Source organism: Balaenoptera physalus (assembly GCF_965194825.1).
Source record: "Balaenoptera physalus genome assembly, chromosome: 4".
Lineage (NCBI taxonomy): Eukaryota > Metazoa > Chordata > Mammalia > Artiodactyla > Balaenopteridae > Balaenoptera > Balaenoptera physalus.
The window spans coordinates 138,875,547-138,891,737 of NC_138891.1; the positions used below are offsets into that span (position 1 = coordinate 138,875,547).

Below are 16,191 nucleotides of genomic sequence, written 5' to 3' on the forward strand. Positions count from 1 at the left end.
GATTTCTCTCTTTATCTTTGGATTTAAGCTGTTTGCCTATGACATGCCTGGGTGTGCTTATAGTTTGAGAGGTTTTTTTAGCCATGATTTCTTCAAATATTTTTCTACTGTTTTCTCACTGTCTTCTGTGATTTTATAATTTCCTTTTTTTTTTTTTTTTATAGTTTCAATTTTTCTGCTGAGATACTCTGTCCGTTCACACATTAAAGAGGAAATTGTTCCTTAAAGTTTTTGAACACATTTTCCTCTAATTCTTTGTATAAAATACCTGTTTTAAAGATATTTTGTCTGTTGTTGTTTGCTATATCTAACATCTTGTCCAACCTGGGGTTGGTGTTCTATTGACTCTTTTTTCCCCTTGACTGTGGATCACATTTTTCTGTTTCTTGTTTACTGAATTTTGATTGAATACTGTTTTTTTCTTCTTGAGAATGTTAATGTTTGTTCTACAAAGCTGGTTGGTCACCTCGAATTTATTTATGTTTGGTTTTGTATTTTATTACTCAAGATCTATAGAAAACTCAAGGTCATGCCTGGCCCCTCTAATATGGTGGGACATGACTTCCAAACTGGGTCTTCCTGTGGAGCTTGTCTGGGTTTGTTTTTAGACATTATTAGTTTTGGTCTGGAGTAGGCTGTACTCTAAAAGTGTGGTCCTTAAGTCTTGAAAGGGGGAAAGGATGTTAAGGTGTGTATTAGTAAGGGTTCTCCAGAGAAACACACCCAATAGGAGGCATATGATTTAGTGTAAGAAATTGGCTCGTGTGGTTATGGAGGCTGAGAAGTCCCCACATCTGCACTTTGCATGTTGGAGACCCAGAGAGCTGATGGTGTGATTCCGGTCGGAGTCTGAAGCCTGAGAACCGTAAGAGCTGATGGTTTAAGTTCTAGTCTGAAAACCAGCAGGCTCAAGATTCAGGAGCTGATGTTTCAGTTTGAGTCCAAAGGCAGGAAAAAGGTTGAAGTCTCAGCTCAAAGCAGTCAGACAGGAGTTCTCTCTTACCTGTGGAAGGGTCAGCCTTTTTATTCTACTCGGGCCCTCAACCAACTGGATGAGGACCACCCATATTAGGGAGGGCAGTCAGTCTGCAGATTCAAATGTTAATATTATCCAGAAACACCCTCACAGACACACCCAGAATAATGTTTGACCAATTGTCTGGGCAGCCCATGGCTCAGTCAAGTTGACACAGTAAACCTCTGTTAAAGAGATCTCTCCACTGTGGCTGGGCAAAGACTCCAACATTTCCCATTCTCTTTCATTTCTGTTCTGCTCTCAACCTCTTAGCAGTCACTCTGCTCTAAGCTTGTCTCACCTTGCCCCATGTACATTCTGGTCTTCTTGGGACCCCTCTACAGACTTTTGGAGACCCCTTTCTGCATAGCTCTTCTCTCTCTGTTACCCTGTCCCCCAAAGATTCCAGGTGCTTCAGCTGTTTGGAACTCTAATCTTTACCTTCACATCTCAGTAGGACCCCCATGCTTTGCTTGGATTCTAGCTCCCTCCACCATGTTGGGAAGTTGTCCCCAGAGAACCAGGGCAAAAAAATAGGGTCGGTGGAGGAGACAATTTTCTTTAAAAATTCTGTTTCCCTGATTATATTTCATGGAGTAGGCAGACTTTTAAATAATGTTGTAGTGATGTGGACCTTTGGATGAAGGTCAGGACAGAGGGGTGAGCTCTAGAGTAAATTGTACCCCGCTTCCCTCTTAGTGTTGGAACCATAGCCAAGGCAGATGCCATGGGTTGCAAGCTCTGCAGGTGCGATGACTAGGGGCTGTCATTCATGAAACAACTCTCCCATTAATGGATGCCTTCATTCTTTCCTTCATTTGCCACTTGTTGTCCTGTAACATTCTTCTTACTCTTAGTCTTATCTTCTTTACGGGGAGCGAGTCAAAGTCAGTTCATTCCATCCTTGAGACTTGCTAAATTATTTGGAGATGTCTAGTCACTGGTCCTTTAATCTTTCATTGTCTTGGCTGAACGTCCTTGGTACTTCCAGATCCCCACTCACCTAATTACTTCCTCGGAAGTTCTGAATTTTCACCGCCTCTCTTGTGTAGATCTAGAAATGGAAAGAATTGTGAGCTTCAGAAGCCTTACACATACTAAGACTACAAATCCAGGTCTCACCTGTCAAATTCTTGGAAAGATTTGTCTGATACTCCCTCTTCCTCAAATCTAAATTGGTTCCTCTCGTTAATTTTCTCTTTTAGCAATCTGTACTTCCCCCTCATAATCGTGAGCATGGTTTGTAGTTATATATTAGTGTGATTTTGCCTGTTTCCCACGTTGGACTGTGAGTTCCCTGAGGGCAGACACAGTGGCAGTAACTCTCGCCCTTATGTCTCCAGTTCTCAGCACATATTTGTTGAAGAAATGAATGATAAATTTGAAACTCATCATGTCATGACATCATCTGCTTTTTAAGATATTATTTGTGTGCGTGCAGTTATTTAAAATTATTTTTCGGTTGTTCAGTAGGCGTAAGTGATGGCACTTCTGAATTGTATACAGAAGTGTGTATGGTTGTCCCTCTTTCGCCTTTGTCCGTTCCTGTCCATTCCTACCCAGCCACCTTCTCAGTCCCATCGTCCTGACGACAGATGCTGCTGTTGAAGGTTTGCAGGTATCTTTCTGGACATTTTCCTGTGTATTTCCATTTATATGAAAAGAAACAAGTACGCTTATGTTGTTGTTGTACAGATATATGTTTGCCCATATTTCTTTGTAGCAGTGGAATTTGAATGCTCAATTAAAATGGCAATTAAGTATTATTTTGCTATTATCATTGGTTTGATAATCAGATCTTTTCTGATCTGTTTATTTTACTTTCACATACTCTAAGTAAGGCACATAACCTCTAGACCTGAGTTTCCACATCTACTAAAGGATTGATTTGAATTAAATGAAATTGAAGACCTCTTGCTCTCAATCTGATACTAAATTCAATGTTATTGTATAATTCACATGTATTAGCTACCACAAAAAAACATGTTATTCTTTGTAATATTGAAAAAACAATTTGGGTAGCAAGAGGAAATTTTAGGGCAAGTTGTTAAAATGTTCAATTTTTTTTTTTCCTCCAAGAGTGGCTAGAGAATGTTAGCTGCTAAAACTAGTAGTGGGATCTATCTGTCTTGTGGACTTTGGCACTAGGAAGTTTGTGCTTTATTGATCCCTCAGAGCTAGCTGATGGCACCCTAAAAGGAATTTCACCCCAACTCCCTGAATTTTCACATCACAGCTGTACATTTATTAACACAATAAATGTCCCTGTGAAAAATTTTATAGGAATCGAAGTTTACATAGGTAAATCTTTGTTAGTGATTTATATAAAGCATTTTATGTAAAATAGTTTCCCAAGCAGTTTTAACCCCTATCTCCTCTCCCAAAAGAGAAACAAACAAAAAGAATAAAAAAAAGCAAATTTTGTTTAGTCATGGTATGTTTTTAAGTTCTCTGTCATAGAATATCAAATCTTTAAATTTCTTTTAGTTAGCTGCTTTTGTCAAGTATCTCACTCATTTTATAGTTTAAAGAATTGTATTTCTAATACTTCTTTCATATATCACCACTTCTATTTAAAAATTATTTTTAATTATGGAAAACTTCCAACATACATAAAAGTGGAGAATATAATGAACCCTCATGTCCCTGTCCTCCTGCTTCCACAGTCATCACTATTTTGCCCACCTGGTTTGCTAACATTTTCAATATAAATAATACCACATTTAAAAATATTCTCTTTAGAAAAGAGGCTTGGTGTTTAAGAGGAAAAAAAAAAAAAAACTCAAAACAAGAAACAAAAACTATGCCCAAGCTTTATCTGATTATGGCTATTTATAGAGAATTGATAATTATATAAAATATTTTTTTAGTTCATATACCATTCTTTGTATCAGAAATACTCAATTTTGTGCCTTTCGCATTGAAATGAATTAGCAAAGTCATTTGTTCCATCATTAGATTGCAGGTATGACTTAACTGTGCTTATAATCTTGTCTTAAATATTTAAAAAATTTAACTCATTTGTTTCAACAAAGCAACCAAAAGCAGATATTTTTTTGGAGATGATATAGTTTGATGGTACTGGTTTCCTTTCCCTCCTGTATTGAGAGTCAGCTATAGTTGAGGAAGCTGGCCATCTGGAGGGTGAGTTGAACAGGCTGTTCCCACTTCCTGGGGCTAGGTGCTGTCAAGCATATAGTTTGTTAGCTGCAGTTGAAGGCAGAGTGGGGTTAGGGCCTTAATCATGGTATAAATACTGTGGCAGGGTTGAGGGGAAGTGGTGTCTACTGTAGAGGTTGCTGGTGGGAGACTTTCTGGAGGAGAAGGCATTGGTGTTGACACGTGGAAAAGGAAGGAAGGCGCATGGAGTCTGAGCAAAAAAGTGATGTTGGGGGAATGAGCTTTGTTCCTCGTGGCTAGAGTGTAGATTTGGGGAAAGCATATAGTAGGAAATAAGACTGGAAAGGTGGAGATAATAATGACAGTATAAAATATGACAGTATGAAGAAGTGAACAGGTAATGAGCATTTACCGTGCAGTGCTTTAAATGCTTTACACGTGCTGTGTCATCGATAACAGCACTATTTTATGGGGTAATCTTCACTTTGTAAATGAGGGCACTTAGTCAACTAGTTTAGAACTTTGCGTGAGGCCACCTAGTAAGTTGTGGAGCCAGGAGTTAAACTAGGGCAGGCTGACTCCGGAGCCTGACGGCTTTGGGCCTTGAACACCAGGTTAAGCAACACAAAGCACTTTTTGGGGGTCCTACCATGGACAGTGACCTAGCAGTATATTAACTGAGTTTTAAAAGCAAAGAATTTTAATAGTTTATTTTCATGAGCTTTTCACCTTTACTGGAGTTTTAAAAATTGGAGGTTCTTAAAGGTTGTTTCATAGTTGTGGCTTTAGCTAGATTCCATGACGACTTTTATGTTAAGATGGAGGCTGAATTTCTTGGACCATTTTTTCCTGATTATAAAACATGTGCATATTTATAAAAGATGTGATGCACTGAAAAGTGTAAAGAAGACAGTAAAAACCATCCAGTCTTTTATTAGCCAAAGACATTCATTATTAATAATTTTATGTATTTTCTTCCAGAGTTTTTTCTATGCTTTTTTTTTTTTTAACTTTCTTGAGACTATGCTTTGATGAAGATTTTGAGTTCTTTCTGTTAAAATACAATGCATGACTTTTTCCCTCATGTAATATAGTTGTTTTAAGAACTTAAATGATTACATAATATTTTATCATGTGAATGTACAATAATCCTTGTCATCTTTTCTTTTGAAAGTGTTGAACATTTTTATTGTTTCTGATTTTTTATTTTTGATGATGCACTTTTGTGTATAAATTTTGTATGTTTCATCATGAAATGTATTTCTAAAAGTAGAGATTGAATATGAAGCAAAATAGACTACAAGCAGAATGTGCATCAGTGTTACATGAAGAAAACTGTATGGGAATAATACTTACTCTTGCCGAAGCTCATGTTCAAGTGTACCGTGTATAGATTTGAAGATCATAAACTGAGAAATAAAGCATAAGATTCGAGCAAGAAAAATAGACTGGGACTGGCTAACTAAATTTGAGAAGAGAGATTGAGTGTCTTGATGTTCAGCTGGAGAAGAAGCTGAGGAATAAGTCTCTGTGCATCTGAAGAGTGTTTTGTAGGCTTTGTATAGTTATTTTCTGTTTCTTCAGAGTGCATAAAAAAACATGAACTTAAGTTAGCATAGAGGAATTTAGCATACAGTTTGTGACTCAGGATTGAAAATTCTCGGTATAGTTTATCATGAGAATTATTCTTGGAGATGGGTAGATTTTCACTATACATTTAGGATTTTGTTCTGCATGAGGAGGAAGGGGTGCTTAAGATGACGATTTAAAGGTATAACTAGACCTTTATTTCTAAGATTTAGTTTAATATTAGTTCTAGATTTCTTACCTGTTGTATGTTTCTTTTTTGATATTCCAATATGAGAGCAGCACTGCTATGTTAAAGTTTGCAGTTTTGATTGAAAGGACAAACCAGAACAAGAAACAAACAAAACTCCACACGGACAGCTAGCAAAATAGCATGCCCGTGTATGTAATTGATTTGCATGACCGTGAATGAGGTCCCCAAAGCTGAACATCCAGTCTGGTGAGGCCAGCGGAATTTGAAATATAGGTTGGGAAATGTTGACGCTAACAAATCAGTCATGTGTGTTAGGGTTGCGACAGTATGGCTGCTGATACCCAATGCCAGTCACTTACGCAGAATTTCCACTGATCAAGAAAATCCTGGTTTAAGATTCTAGGTTTAAGATTTCACTTCATTACAAAATGCACATTCATTTTAGAAACTTTAGAAAATACTGAAGATAAGAATAACAATTTCCTGCAGTTCCTCTCTCTGGAGATAACTGCTATTTGCATTTTGTGTATAACCTGTCGTTTTTTTTTTTTCTGCACACAGTTATTCTCTCCTTTTTAAAATGAATATATTTGCATACTGCTTTATAGCCCACTTTTTCTATGTAAGACAGTATTTTCCATGTTGTTATTCTATCATTCTAACGTGCTTATTGAACATCTACTAGGCTATAGTAGAAATATGAGATTGAGATTCACCAAGCAGTAGATACTATCACTTGAGTAAGAATATAACATAAATAATTACTAAAATATAGTGGTCGGTAAGTAAACGCAAGTTCAGAGGAGAGATTGGCGTGGCTTTAAGCTGGTTGAGGGAGAATTAAGGTGGTCTTGAAGAGTGGATAGGATTTAGGTAAAGAAAGGGCAAGTTTTAGGCAGGGGGAATGATTTGAGCATTGATGCAGAAGGAGGTTAAGTGGCATTTTATAGAATGCCATGCTGAGCTCTGAGTTCAGGGCAATAAGATTTGATCTAATGTTCCTAAGTTACAGAGGGGTTAAATCCAGGTTGAAAGTCTGTGCTTCAGGGATGTAAGCGTGGCAGCTAAAGGTGCGATGAAAAGGGACAAGGGATGCGCTGTCTTTAAGTAAAACGGTTCCCAAATCCGGCAGTGCTCAGGAGTAACCTGGAAGTTCTTGTTTAAAAAACAGCCAGATTCTTGAGTCCTTCTCCACGCTTCCTGAATCAGGATCTTTGGGGGTGGAGTCTGCAGTCTAGTTTTGGCAACCTCCCGTATTGTTTCTGACATACTGTCTGGCCTAGGAGATGCTTAGTTTAGGCGGCATCTGTAATACGTGTGAAATAGGGACTGATATAAGGACATGGACCAGGGTGATAACAGTAGGCATGGACGAGAATGGAAAGGCATGAGGCATTTTGAAAATCGATAGAATTTAGTGAGACCGTTTAGAGTAGCTAAAGAAGTCAGCAGTTTCTAGCATGGTTGTGGTGTCGGGGGCACGTGTAGAGGTGGCAGTGTGAGCTGTGTAAGGAAGGGATGAGGACGCCTTTTAGGCATAGTGAGTTGAGGTGGGAATGTGGCACTGCACGCAGCATCCAGCAGCTGTTGGACTAGATACTGAGTGATTGGTCAGGGTGGAGAAGAGAGTCTGGAATTATTAGTTCAGAGTAAATCTTTGAAGTGCTTCTTTTAGAGGGAAAGATGTATAGAAAAACGAGTGGAGGGGCCAGACGATGGGACTGGAGAGTGACACCTGAGTTTGGGGCCAAAGGTGAAAGAGACATGGAGGATGATTGGACCCTGAAATACAAGATCATACATTTTAAGAATTTTTTAAGAGGTAGCATTTCTCTAAGTTCCACAAAAGTCTAGCAGGGAAAATAAGTACAACTAAACTCATTTTACTACTCTTAGTAATAAGCTTATTGGAAGAAAATGTAAGCTGTTAATAATAGTGTGTGTTTTTTTAATTATTTCTGGATCTTGTTGTTTTTCCGTATTTTTGAAATTCAAGGATAATTAAAAAACAGTGGTTCATAAAATTATATATAATTATATGTATTAAAGTACAGATAATCAACTAAGTATATGTGTGCATGTACTTATGTAAATTAATTATATATAATGTATATTTTATAAGTAAAATTGTGTATATATAAAATATTTTAGAAACACATATATATAAATACTTTAGACCATCCTATTTAGAAAAGTCAGTACTATCAGAAAGGAAAGAGTGAGCAGAGTAGTTTTTTATTGCATTTCTTAGAAACTAGTTAAGAGAAGGGGTCGCAGACTATTATTGATTGAACATACTCTTCCTAAGTGTCTTCTGTCTGATAGATATGCTTTGTTTCTGGAATACATGCACGCACGAGATCACCCCAGATGTTCAGGTTAGGGAGGGAAATGTAACGGGGGATGACACTAAGCACTGGATCTCAACCTTGTTTGATTCTCAAAGCACCTAGAGGTCGTTGGGCCACCCCTTTTTAATTCCTCTTATGAGCAGGATCGATTTGAGTAATAGAAAGTTTGAGTACATTATGTGTAGGTGATATGAAGCAAGCGCATCAGCAGAAGAGATTGAAAAAATTTGTTTTGTTCATATTACTTTGCTTTTAATTCCTATTTACGAAGGGTTCCTGTACCCAGTTCCATCATGTGAGGGTGTGTGTGTGTGTGTGTGTGTGTGTGTGTGTGTGTGTGTGTATGTTTTTCACGGGGGAGGGGCTTTTTCACACCAAGCAGTTCTCAGATGGCATCAGGGTGTCTGAGAATTCAGCCCAATTCTCACACTATCTACCTGGTGAAGGGCTCAGTCCTGTAAGACCCTCCACTTCTGACACCAAGCACAAGCCCAGGTTGTTACCTGGGCATCTGAATGGCTACAAACTGGAGGTTCCTGTGACCTCCTCCTTAGGTTTGATTCATTTCCTAGAATGGCTCACAGAACTCACTTTTCTGTTTTTTCATTTTTGGCCACGCCTCGAAGCTTGTGGGATCTTAGTTCCCCAACCAGGGATCGAACCTGGGCCCTGGCAGCGAAAGCTCCGAGTCCTGACCACTGGACCGCCAGGGAATTTCTCAACACAAGAATTTGTGTGGATTGGATGTGGGGTAAGCAATAGGAAAGAGGTCCTAGATGATTAGGGTTTTAGTTTGGGAGATTGAGGTGTGGTGATACCCATTAACCAAAACTGAGAATACAGGAAGGAGAAGTGGATTTTCTTCCTGTCCTGCCTGGTCATTCCTCTTCTTTTTTGATCAAGAGAGAAGAGTGGGGAAATGACAAATTCAGTTTAATGTGGGGCCTGAGATCAGCGGCTTTGGAGTCTGTTTGGTTGGATTTGAATCTTATCTCTCTACAATTCGTCCTGTGTGACTTGGGGCGACTTCACTTCTCTGGGTCTTAGTTTCCTCACCTGTAAAACGGGTAATAGTGCTACTTAACTTATGTAATGGGAATTAAGTGAATTAAAGGAAAATGTTTATGTGTACATTAAATATAAGATACCTCATATGCAGTAATAACTGGGAAACAAAATCAAGCTCAGTTCACTGGACTCTCAGAAATGTGGGCCTGAACCTTAAAGGAGAGAGGTGGGCTAGAGGCAAGTTGGTGTTTTCAGTCTGCTTAATTCCACATATAACTAAGAGGGTACTTAATGTTGCCTTTCAACCAAATCTTAGAAATGAGCCTTCTGGAACTTAGGTCTGCTTATGATAAGGGATATTTCCTAGTATCTACTTTATATAGTAGTAGTCACTCTCCAGTAGTGGAAGTTAGGTTCCTGAAAAGTGCTGTGGTCTGAATATTAATGTTTGAGGAACTTGGAGTATAAGAGAATACATGCAGATATGTTGATAGACTTGAAGGTTGAAATAAACCTGTGAAAATCATTGTTTTCACACTCACTAAAGGAGACAAAGGATGGCAAGCAAAATAAAGTATCACTGGTAGTTTATATGTTTTTTAAAAAAATAAATTATTTATTTATCTTGGTTGTGTTGGGTCTTCATTGCTGTGCGCGGGCTTTCTCTAGTTATGGCGAGCGGGGGCTACTCTTAATTGCGGCGCGCGGGCTTCTCATTGCGGTGGCTTCTCTTGTTGCGGAGCACGGGCTCTAGGCGCGTGCGCTCTAGAGCGCAGGCTCAGTAGTTGTGGCTCACGGGCTTAGTTGCTCCGTGGCATGTGGGATCTTCTCGGACCAGGGCTCGAACCCGTGTCCCCTGCATTGGCAGGTGGAGTCTTAACCACTGCGCCACCAGGGAAGTCCCTATATGTTTTGAATTAGTGGCAGGGTACCTGTACCTTTTTTTGGTCATAGCTTACTCCTAGAAACTTTTCAGTCTCTGCCCACCAGTCTTAAAAAAGATAATTGTCAATGCGTTATGCGTTGTAACAGATAATATGCCTATGAGATATTTCCCTCCTGTTTTCCTGTATTTATTGCCGTATACGAATACTCAGTGCCTAATTTTGTCTCAGTTTAGCCCAGATATAGTCCTGGAGAGGCCAGGTAACTTGGTGCTTGAGGTAGCAAAAATTGGGGCAATATTTATTTAATCCACTCAGCTCTGTCTTCTTGAACCTTTTCTCTGGTGCTCACTCAGGGTTGTGTTAGTTCTTTATGTACAGTTTCATGAGAAATCACATCCTTCTTCCCCTTAAACCCATGTATCAGCTACTTCCACTTGCAACGTGCCATTGGAGTCATATATTCCAAGACCCAGGTTTTCAGTCCTTCATGTTCTTTTTATCTTGCCTGAGGCTTTAGTGCAAAAATAACTTATCTGCTATTGGTTTTTACACTCTTTTCAGCTTGTCTCCTTAATTTTTTTGTTTTTGTTTTTTGGTAAAGGGAATATATAACAAACTGTTACATGCTATAATCAGAATTTCTCTGCTAGACTGACTTTTCAGGAGAGTTACTTTTCCATTCCCCTAAAGTGAAATACTTTATACAAATTAATTTACTGCTTATGAGCTTTATTTTATGTTTGGTATGGTTGAGGCAGAAGAGTGGTGAGTCTAAAATCAGACTAAGTCACCTAGATTCTTGCAGGTTTGCAATTTTCTCATAACCATTTCAGTGATCCCTAATGAGAGGCATCTTGGAGTGGTGGAAAGTAGTGAACTTTGGTGTGGGACCAGAGTTCTCAAGCTGTGCCCTTAGGCCAGGCGGGTTAATCTCTCTGACCCTTGATTTCCCCACTGATGAAATAACAGTGCCTACTTGTAGGGTGTGTGTCAACGTCTGTGAAGTGTCTCAGCTGATGGTGTATAGCAAATGTCTTTTTCCCTGCAGTTTTACTCATAATTTTGATTTGATATCATCTTACGCTTTTTGCCTTTTTACTTTTTGTTTTTTTTTTTTTTTTAAGACTGTGACGGTTTCCTAGGGATCCTGGGGGAAATCATAAATGTTCTTGGTTTTTAGGATTTCTCTTGAAACCCCCAGTTAGTGAAAGGACTTTTTTCTGTGTATGCCATTTGATCATCTTATTGGGAATTAGAGTTATAGATTTTTTATTTTCCTTGTGTGTTAGGTATCAAAACATTTCCCCCATGACTCCTTTGGTTATTATAATTCTTGAAAATCTATTTCTAAAATTATTATTTGGAAAAAAGACATTTTCTTCTATCACTTCCTTGCTCTGTTAGTGTAAGTGAGCAGAAGTTTATAAGGAAAGCTAGTCACAGAGTATAATTTTAAGATAATCACATTGTAATTTGATCCATGGAATCAAATTTTAGGTATTTAAAATTCATTTTCATTTTTTTTTTAACATCTTCATTGGAGTATAATTGCTTTACAATGGTGTGTTACTTTCTGCTTTATAACAAAGTGAATCAGCTATACATATGCATATATCCCCATATCTCCTCCCTCTTGTGTCTCCCTTCCACGCTCCCTATCCCACTCCTCTAGGTGGTCACAAAGCATGGAGCTGACCTCCCTGTACTATGTGGCTGCTTCCCACTAGCTATCTATTTTACATTTGGTAGTACATATAAGTCCATGCCACTCTCTCAACTTTGTTTTCATTTTTGTAGCTTGTTATTTTATTTTTTTGTAGCTTATTCTTAATTGGCATCTTCTGAACTATCAGAATTGTCCTTTTAAATCTCATTGTGCATTATATTTTATTTTTTCATGTGGGTTAAATTTTTTTAAATTGTGAATATATGAATATATGAGAGTATATATTGATATAACACGTAAAATTAAAAGGTCATAAAAAAACAACTGTATACTTGTACCCAGCTTGAGAAATAAAATAGTACCTACCAGAAATAAAATAGTACCTTCTGAAGCTTGTATCAGACTGATTTTTTTCACCGGCTGCTTATAATACTTCCCTACTACTTTAGTTATTTTGGAACTAGATACAGGGCTTCCCTGTTAGCGCAGTTGTTAAGAAACCACCAGCCAATGCAGGGGACATGGGTTCCAGCCCAGGTCCGGGAAGATCCCACATGCCACGGAGCAACTAAGCCCGGGCGCCACAAATACTGAGCCTGCGCTCTAGAGCCTGCAAGCCACAACTACTGAGCCCGTGTGCTACAACCACTGAAGCCTGCATGCCTAGAGCCCGGGCTCTGCAACAAGAGAAGCCACTGCAACGAGAAGCCCGCGCACCACAACGAAGAGTAGCCCCCGCTCGCCGCAACTAGAGAAAGCCCGTGCACAGCAACAAAGACCCATCACAGCCAAAAATAAATAAATGAAATTATTAAAAAAAAAAACAAAACTAGGTACAGTTTTTAGTTTTGCCTCAGTACAAAACATTGTGTCATTAGAGAATACATCAGTACCTGCCATTTAGTTTATTAACTCTTTAGTTAATCTGGATTTGCCATATCATGCTAATGCATTCATTTCAATCATAGTTTTGCCACTCTAGTCTTTTTCAGATTTGTAGTAATTTTATAAATCTCAGCATGACAGTGCTTTTGATTAGGTGTCTCGATATCCTCCCACCCTCTCTCCCCTCCTCTCATCTTCCCCACCCCTCTTGAGAAAGAGAGACAGACACAAAGAGACCGAGTCTGATACCTTCCTGAGCATACCATGCACGTAAACTCAGCTTGTTGAAATTCTGTTATCCCTGCAGATGTGCTGTAGGTTAATTTTATGCAGTGATTTTCAGACAACTAAAAATTGGTTTGTAAGTTTAGCTTCAAAAACCACTTAAGCTTGGTTCCTAGATTGTTCATAGACCTTTGTATTGCCTTGGGCAAAGTGTGAGCTAAAACATACTGTAAAAGATTTTGAGGACTATGGGAGGTTCCCGTGGTAAGGATAGTAGATGCTTTTCGTTGGCATCTAATTTTGCTCCATAATTTGTGAATGGCTCCATTTGTGGGGGAAAAGATAAAAAATTCAGTGTAGGATTTTCTCAGAAAAAATTAAAATGTGACTGTCTGGATTTGTAAGCTTCTTTAGAAAGAAAATTGTATCTATAATTGTCCAAGTACATTTGTTGTTTGCTGTTACCTACTTATTGTCATTAAAACTCACATCTGTTTTTTGAAAAGTGACCAGCCTGAAGGATATATTGGAATAATCACTAGAATCTTTATTTAAAGTAATCCAAGATCAAGACTTGAGGAGTTTATCATTTCTCAGTATATGATGGTTTAGTTGCTGCATATGTCAGCAGCAGATTTTGTAACTTACAGAAATTCTTTACCCTTTGCTAAAGGCTGCTTTTCAAATGAGTGTGATTAAATGGTTGATTTTTTTTCTAAAAGATGTCAGTTTTAGGGTGAGACCATTTTGATAATCCAGAGTCAGGTGCATTATCCATTGTGCCACTGGCCCACTCATCTTTTCCTATTGAAACCATTGAAGTTGGCAGGGTATAGGTAGCATTGTGACATTTTACAGGTGAAGAATATAATGTCAGGAGCCTGAAGGATTTGAAAATGTGCAGTTCATGGCAAGAGATTTAAAAATTCACATTTTCCTTTACCATAGTTTATGCTAGAATTGTAAAGACTTACCGTTTATGAGGGGAAAATTATTAGAAAACTATGTCTTTGAAGTAAAAATCTTGAATCTTGATGATTCAAATATTATTTTTGCAAATAAAACTATTTTGATGCACTACTTTAATGTTCATCCATTTATCTGTCCATATCCCCTTTCCCCCAAGTTGGGTACTAATTGGTCACATGCCTAGGGTTTTCCTTGATACCACAGCAGCATCTAAGCTGGAAAAGTGGTTCTTCAGGAATGGAATCTGGAATCCAGGGAATGATTTCAGACACAGGTAGTTCCTAATTTACAAGTAATTCATACATGTAAACCCCTTCCCTGAGCTGCTCTTTCAGTTGCTCCTATTTGGAGTACAGAATTTGAGCTTTTAAAGAACTTCTGGGGTTCAAAAGTAAGTAGAAGCAGAAATAAGTGAAAAGCAGAAATATTTGGTGGCAATAAATATAGAGTCAAATCCATATTATGACCCACTTGGATAAAAATGTTTTTCCTCAAACTGCCTCAGTAGTTTTTAACATTATTTTGCAACACTGTTAGAATTCTACCATTTAGGGGTTTATTTGGGCTAACTAGCTAGCATCCTTGTTGAAAACTGCAAATATTAAAATGAATTATTTCAGTCCTGTTGATTTCTTCCTATCACATACCTGAAATGAACTACACTGAGGCAATAGGAGCTTTGGGTGGTAATTTAGGAACATACTTAGGGGAGAGCATTGTTATTAGCAGGATGATTGGAATGTCATAATGTAAAATTTAGGGAATTACAGGCATCAGGAGTTGAGAGAGTGCTAACAAAGGATAACAACCTACTTCAGAATTTGTCTGGATAAAGAGAGGATCTAGAATTGGTTAAGTTTCTATGTTTCTTCTGCAGGGTCCGTAGTGCCCATGGCTGGTGTAATATCTTTTGGGTTCAATAGATGTCTTTTGGCTAGTCTGGGAACTTGGCCAACATAAGCAACATTGTTTCATTAGGAATAATACTTAGTTCCACAGCATCAATTTGAAAAATAGATTTTTAGACCAAACTCATTTATAAGTTAGGTTTCAGCCTGTGCTTGTCTTTGTCTTGTCTGTCATCAGTGCTCTCAGTTGACAGTAGCTACAAGGTTGCTTTTGCTTTCCCATCAGTCATGGAATTTGCTGGCCAGTCATAAAATAGCAGTGGAAGTAATAAGTAGGAAGTAAAGTGAAAGAATTACAATAAGTACGAGAAGCCACTCGGAGAGCAAAAGAGGGCTTGTGGGCTTAGGGGAACAGTTGGTAAGCAGTGTCTCCGAACTTAATTTACCAGTAACATTGGTAGATTGACATGTGATCGTTCCTATAAAGTAACTTTCATTACCTCTGATAGTAAGCCACGGTGAAAAGTGAATTCACATTTACTGATTTGTGAATTGATGTAGATTACAAAATGTAGATTTTTTTATTCGGATAAAATTACATAGAATAGTGTAATATTGACAGTTTATTTCATCCCTAGAAATGTGTGAAATTTTTGTTGGTAGTAGTCAGATTTTAAAACTGTTTTTCTCCCTGACAATTAAGTATTTTATATATAATTGATTTTCATTAATGAAAATTATTTTCAAGTAAGCTTAAATAAATGTGAGGAAATGAATTTGCAGTAATTTTATTTCTATGTTTTGGGGATTGTATTTACATTAGATGTTCCTCAATTAGGGGTAATTGTCTTGCATCCTTATCTCTTATCATAATCTGTTTTTCTTCACACAGTGTTGTAGTTTTGCTGCTGGACTCTTCCCTCCCTTCCCCCACCCCATCAGGATGATATGAGACTTGAAAGAAGACGATGCATACAGGTGACTCAAGTTTTGAAATACAGTAAAACTGTGGCTGTCTGAGAGAATGTGGGAACTGGTGGTATATTTTGAATGCGGGAGCTTTCCGATAAACAGCATTAGTGGGGAGAATTATTTTGATCAATAAATGCAAAGATAGTTGGAATATTTATTAAACTTGACTTTGGGAATCAGTTTGATAATCAGTGACAGATAGTGGTATTAATACAAATACAGCATAGTGATTGCTAGTACTTGACCTTTTCAAAAGGGGTGTTGGCTAATACTTTGGCGAGAATTGAAGTATTTCTGTTAAAAATAAATAAAATATTCACCTTTATGGTTGAATGCATGTTCCCCCAGATCCCTGTTAGAAGAGAGCAAATCTTTTAAAGGCATAGGGAGTAGATGTTAGTAGTGTGTCTTAAGTCTCTGACAGTTCAGTTAAGGATATTATACCCATATGTATGATTCCTTAAA

At 37.9% G+C, this 16,191-nt stretch overlaps 1 protein-coding gene across 7 annotated transcripts in view; it reads left to right on the forward strand.

Moving 5' to 3' along the window:
• Positions 1–16,191, forward strand: part of DYRK1A (dual specificity tyrosine phosphorylation regulated kinase 1A) — a 143,852-nt gene that overhangs the window by 35,869 nt on the left and 91,792 nt on the right. For 6 of the 7 annotated variants that reach the window (XM_082458778.1, XM_082458780.1, XM_082458771.1 and 3 more), the window contains one exon: positions 15,647–15,732. The exons of the other annotated variant lie outside the window; for it this stretch is intronic. In XM_082458778.1, coding sequence (XP_082314904.1) covers positions 15,703–15,732 — 30 coding nt within the window. In that variant the 5' untranslated portion in view covers positions 15,647–15,702. The remainder of the gene's footprint in view (positions 1–15,646; positions 15,733–16,191) is intronic. 7 annotated transcript variants of the gene reach the window in all.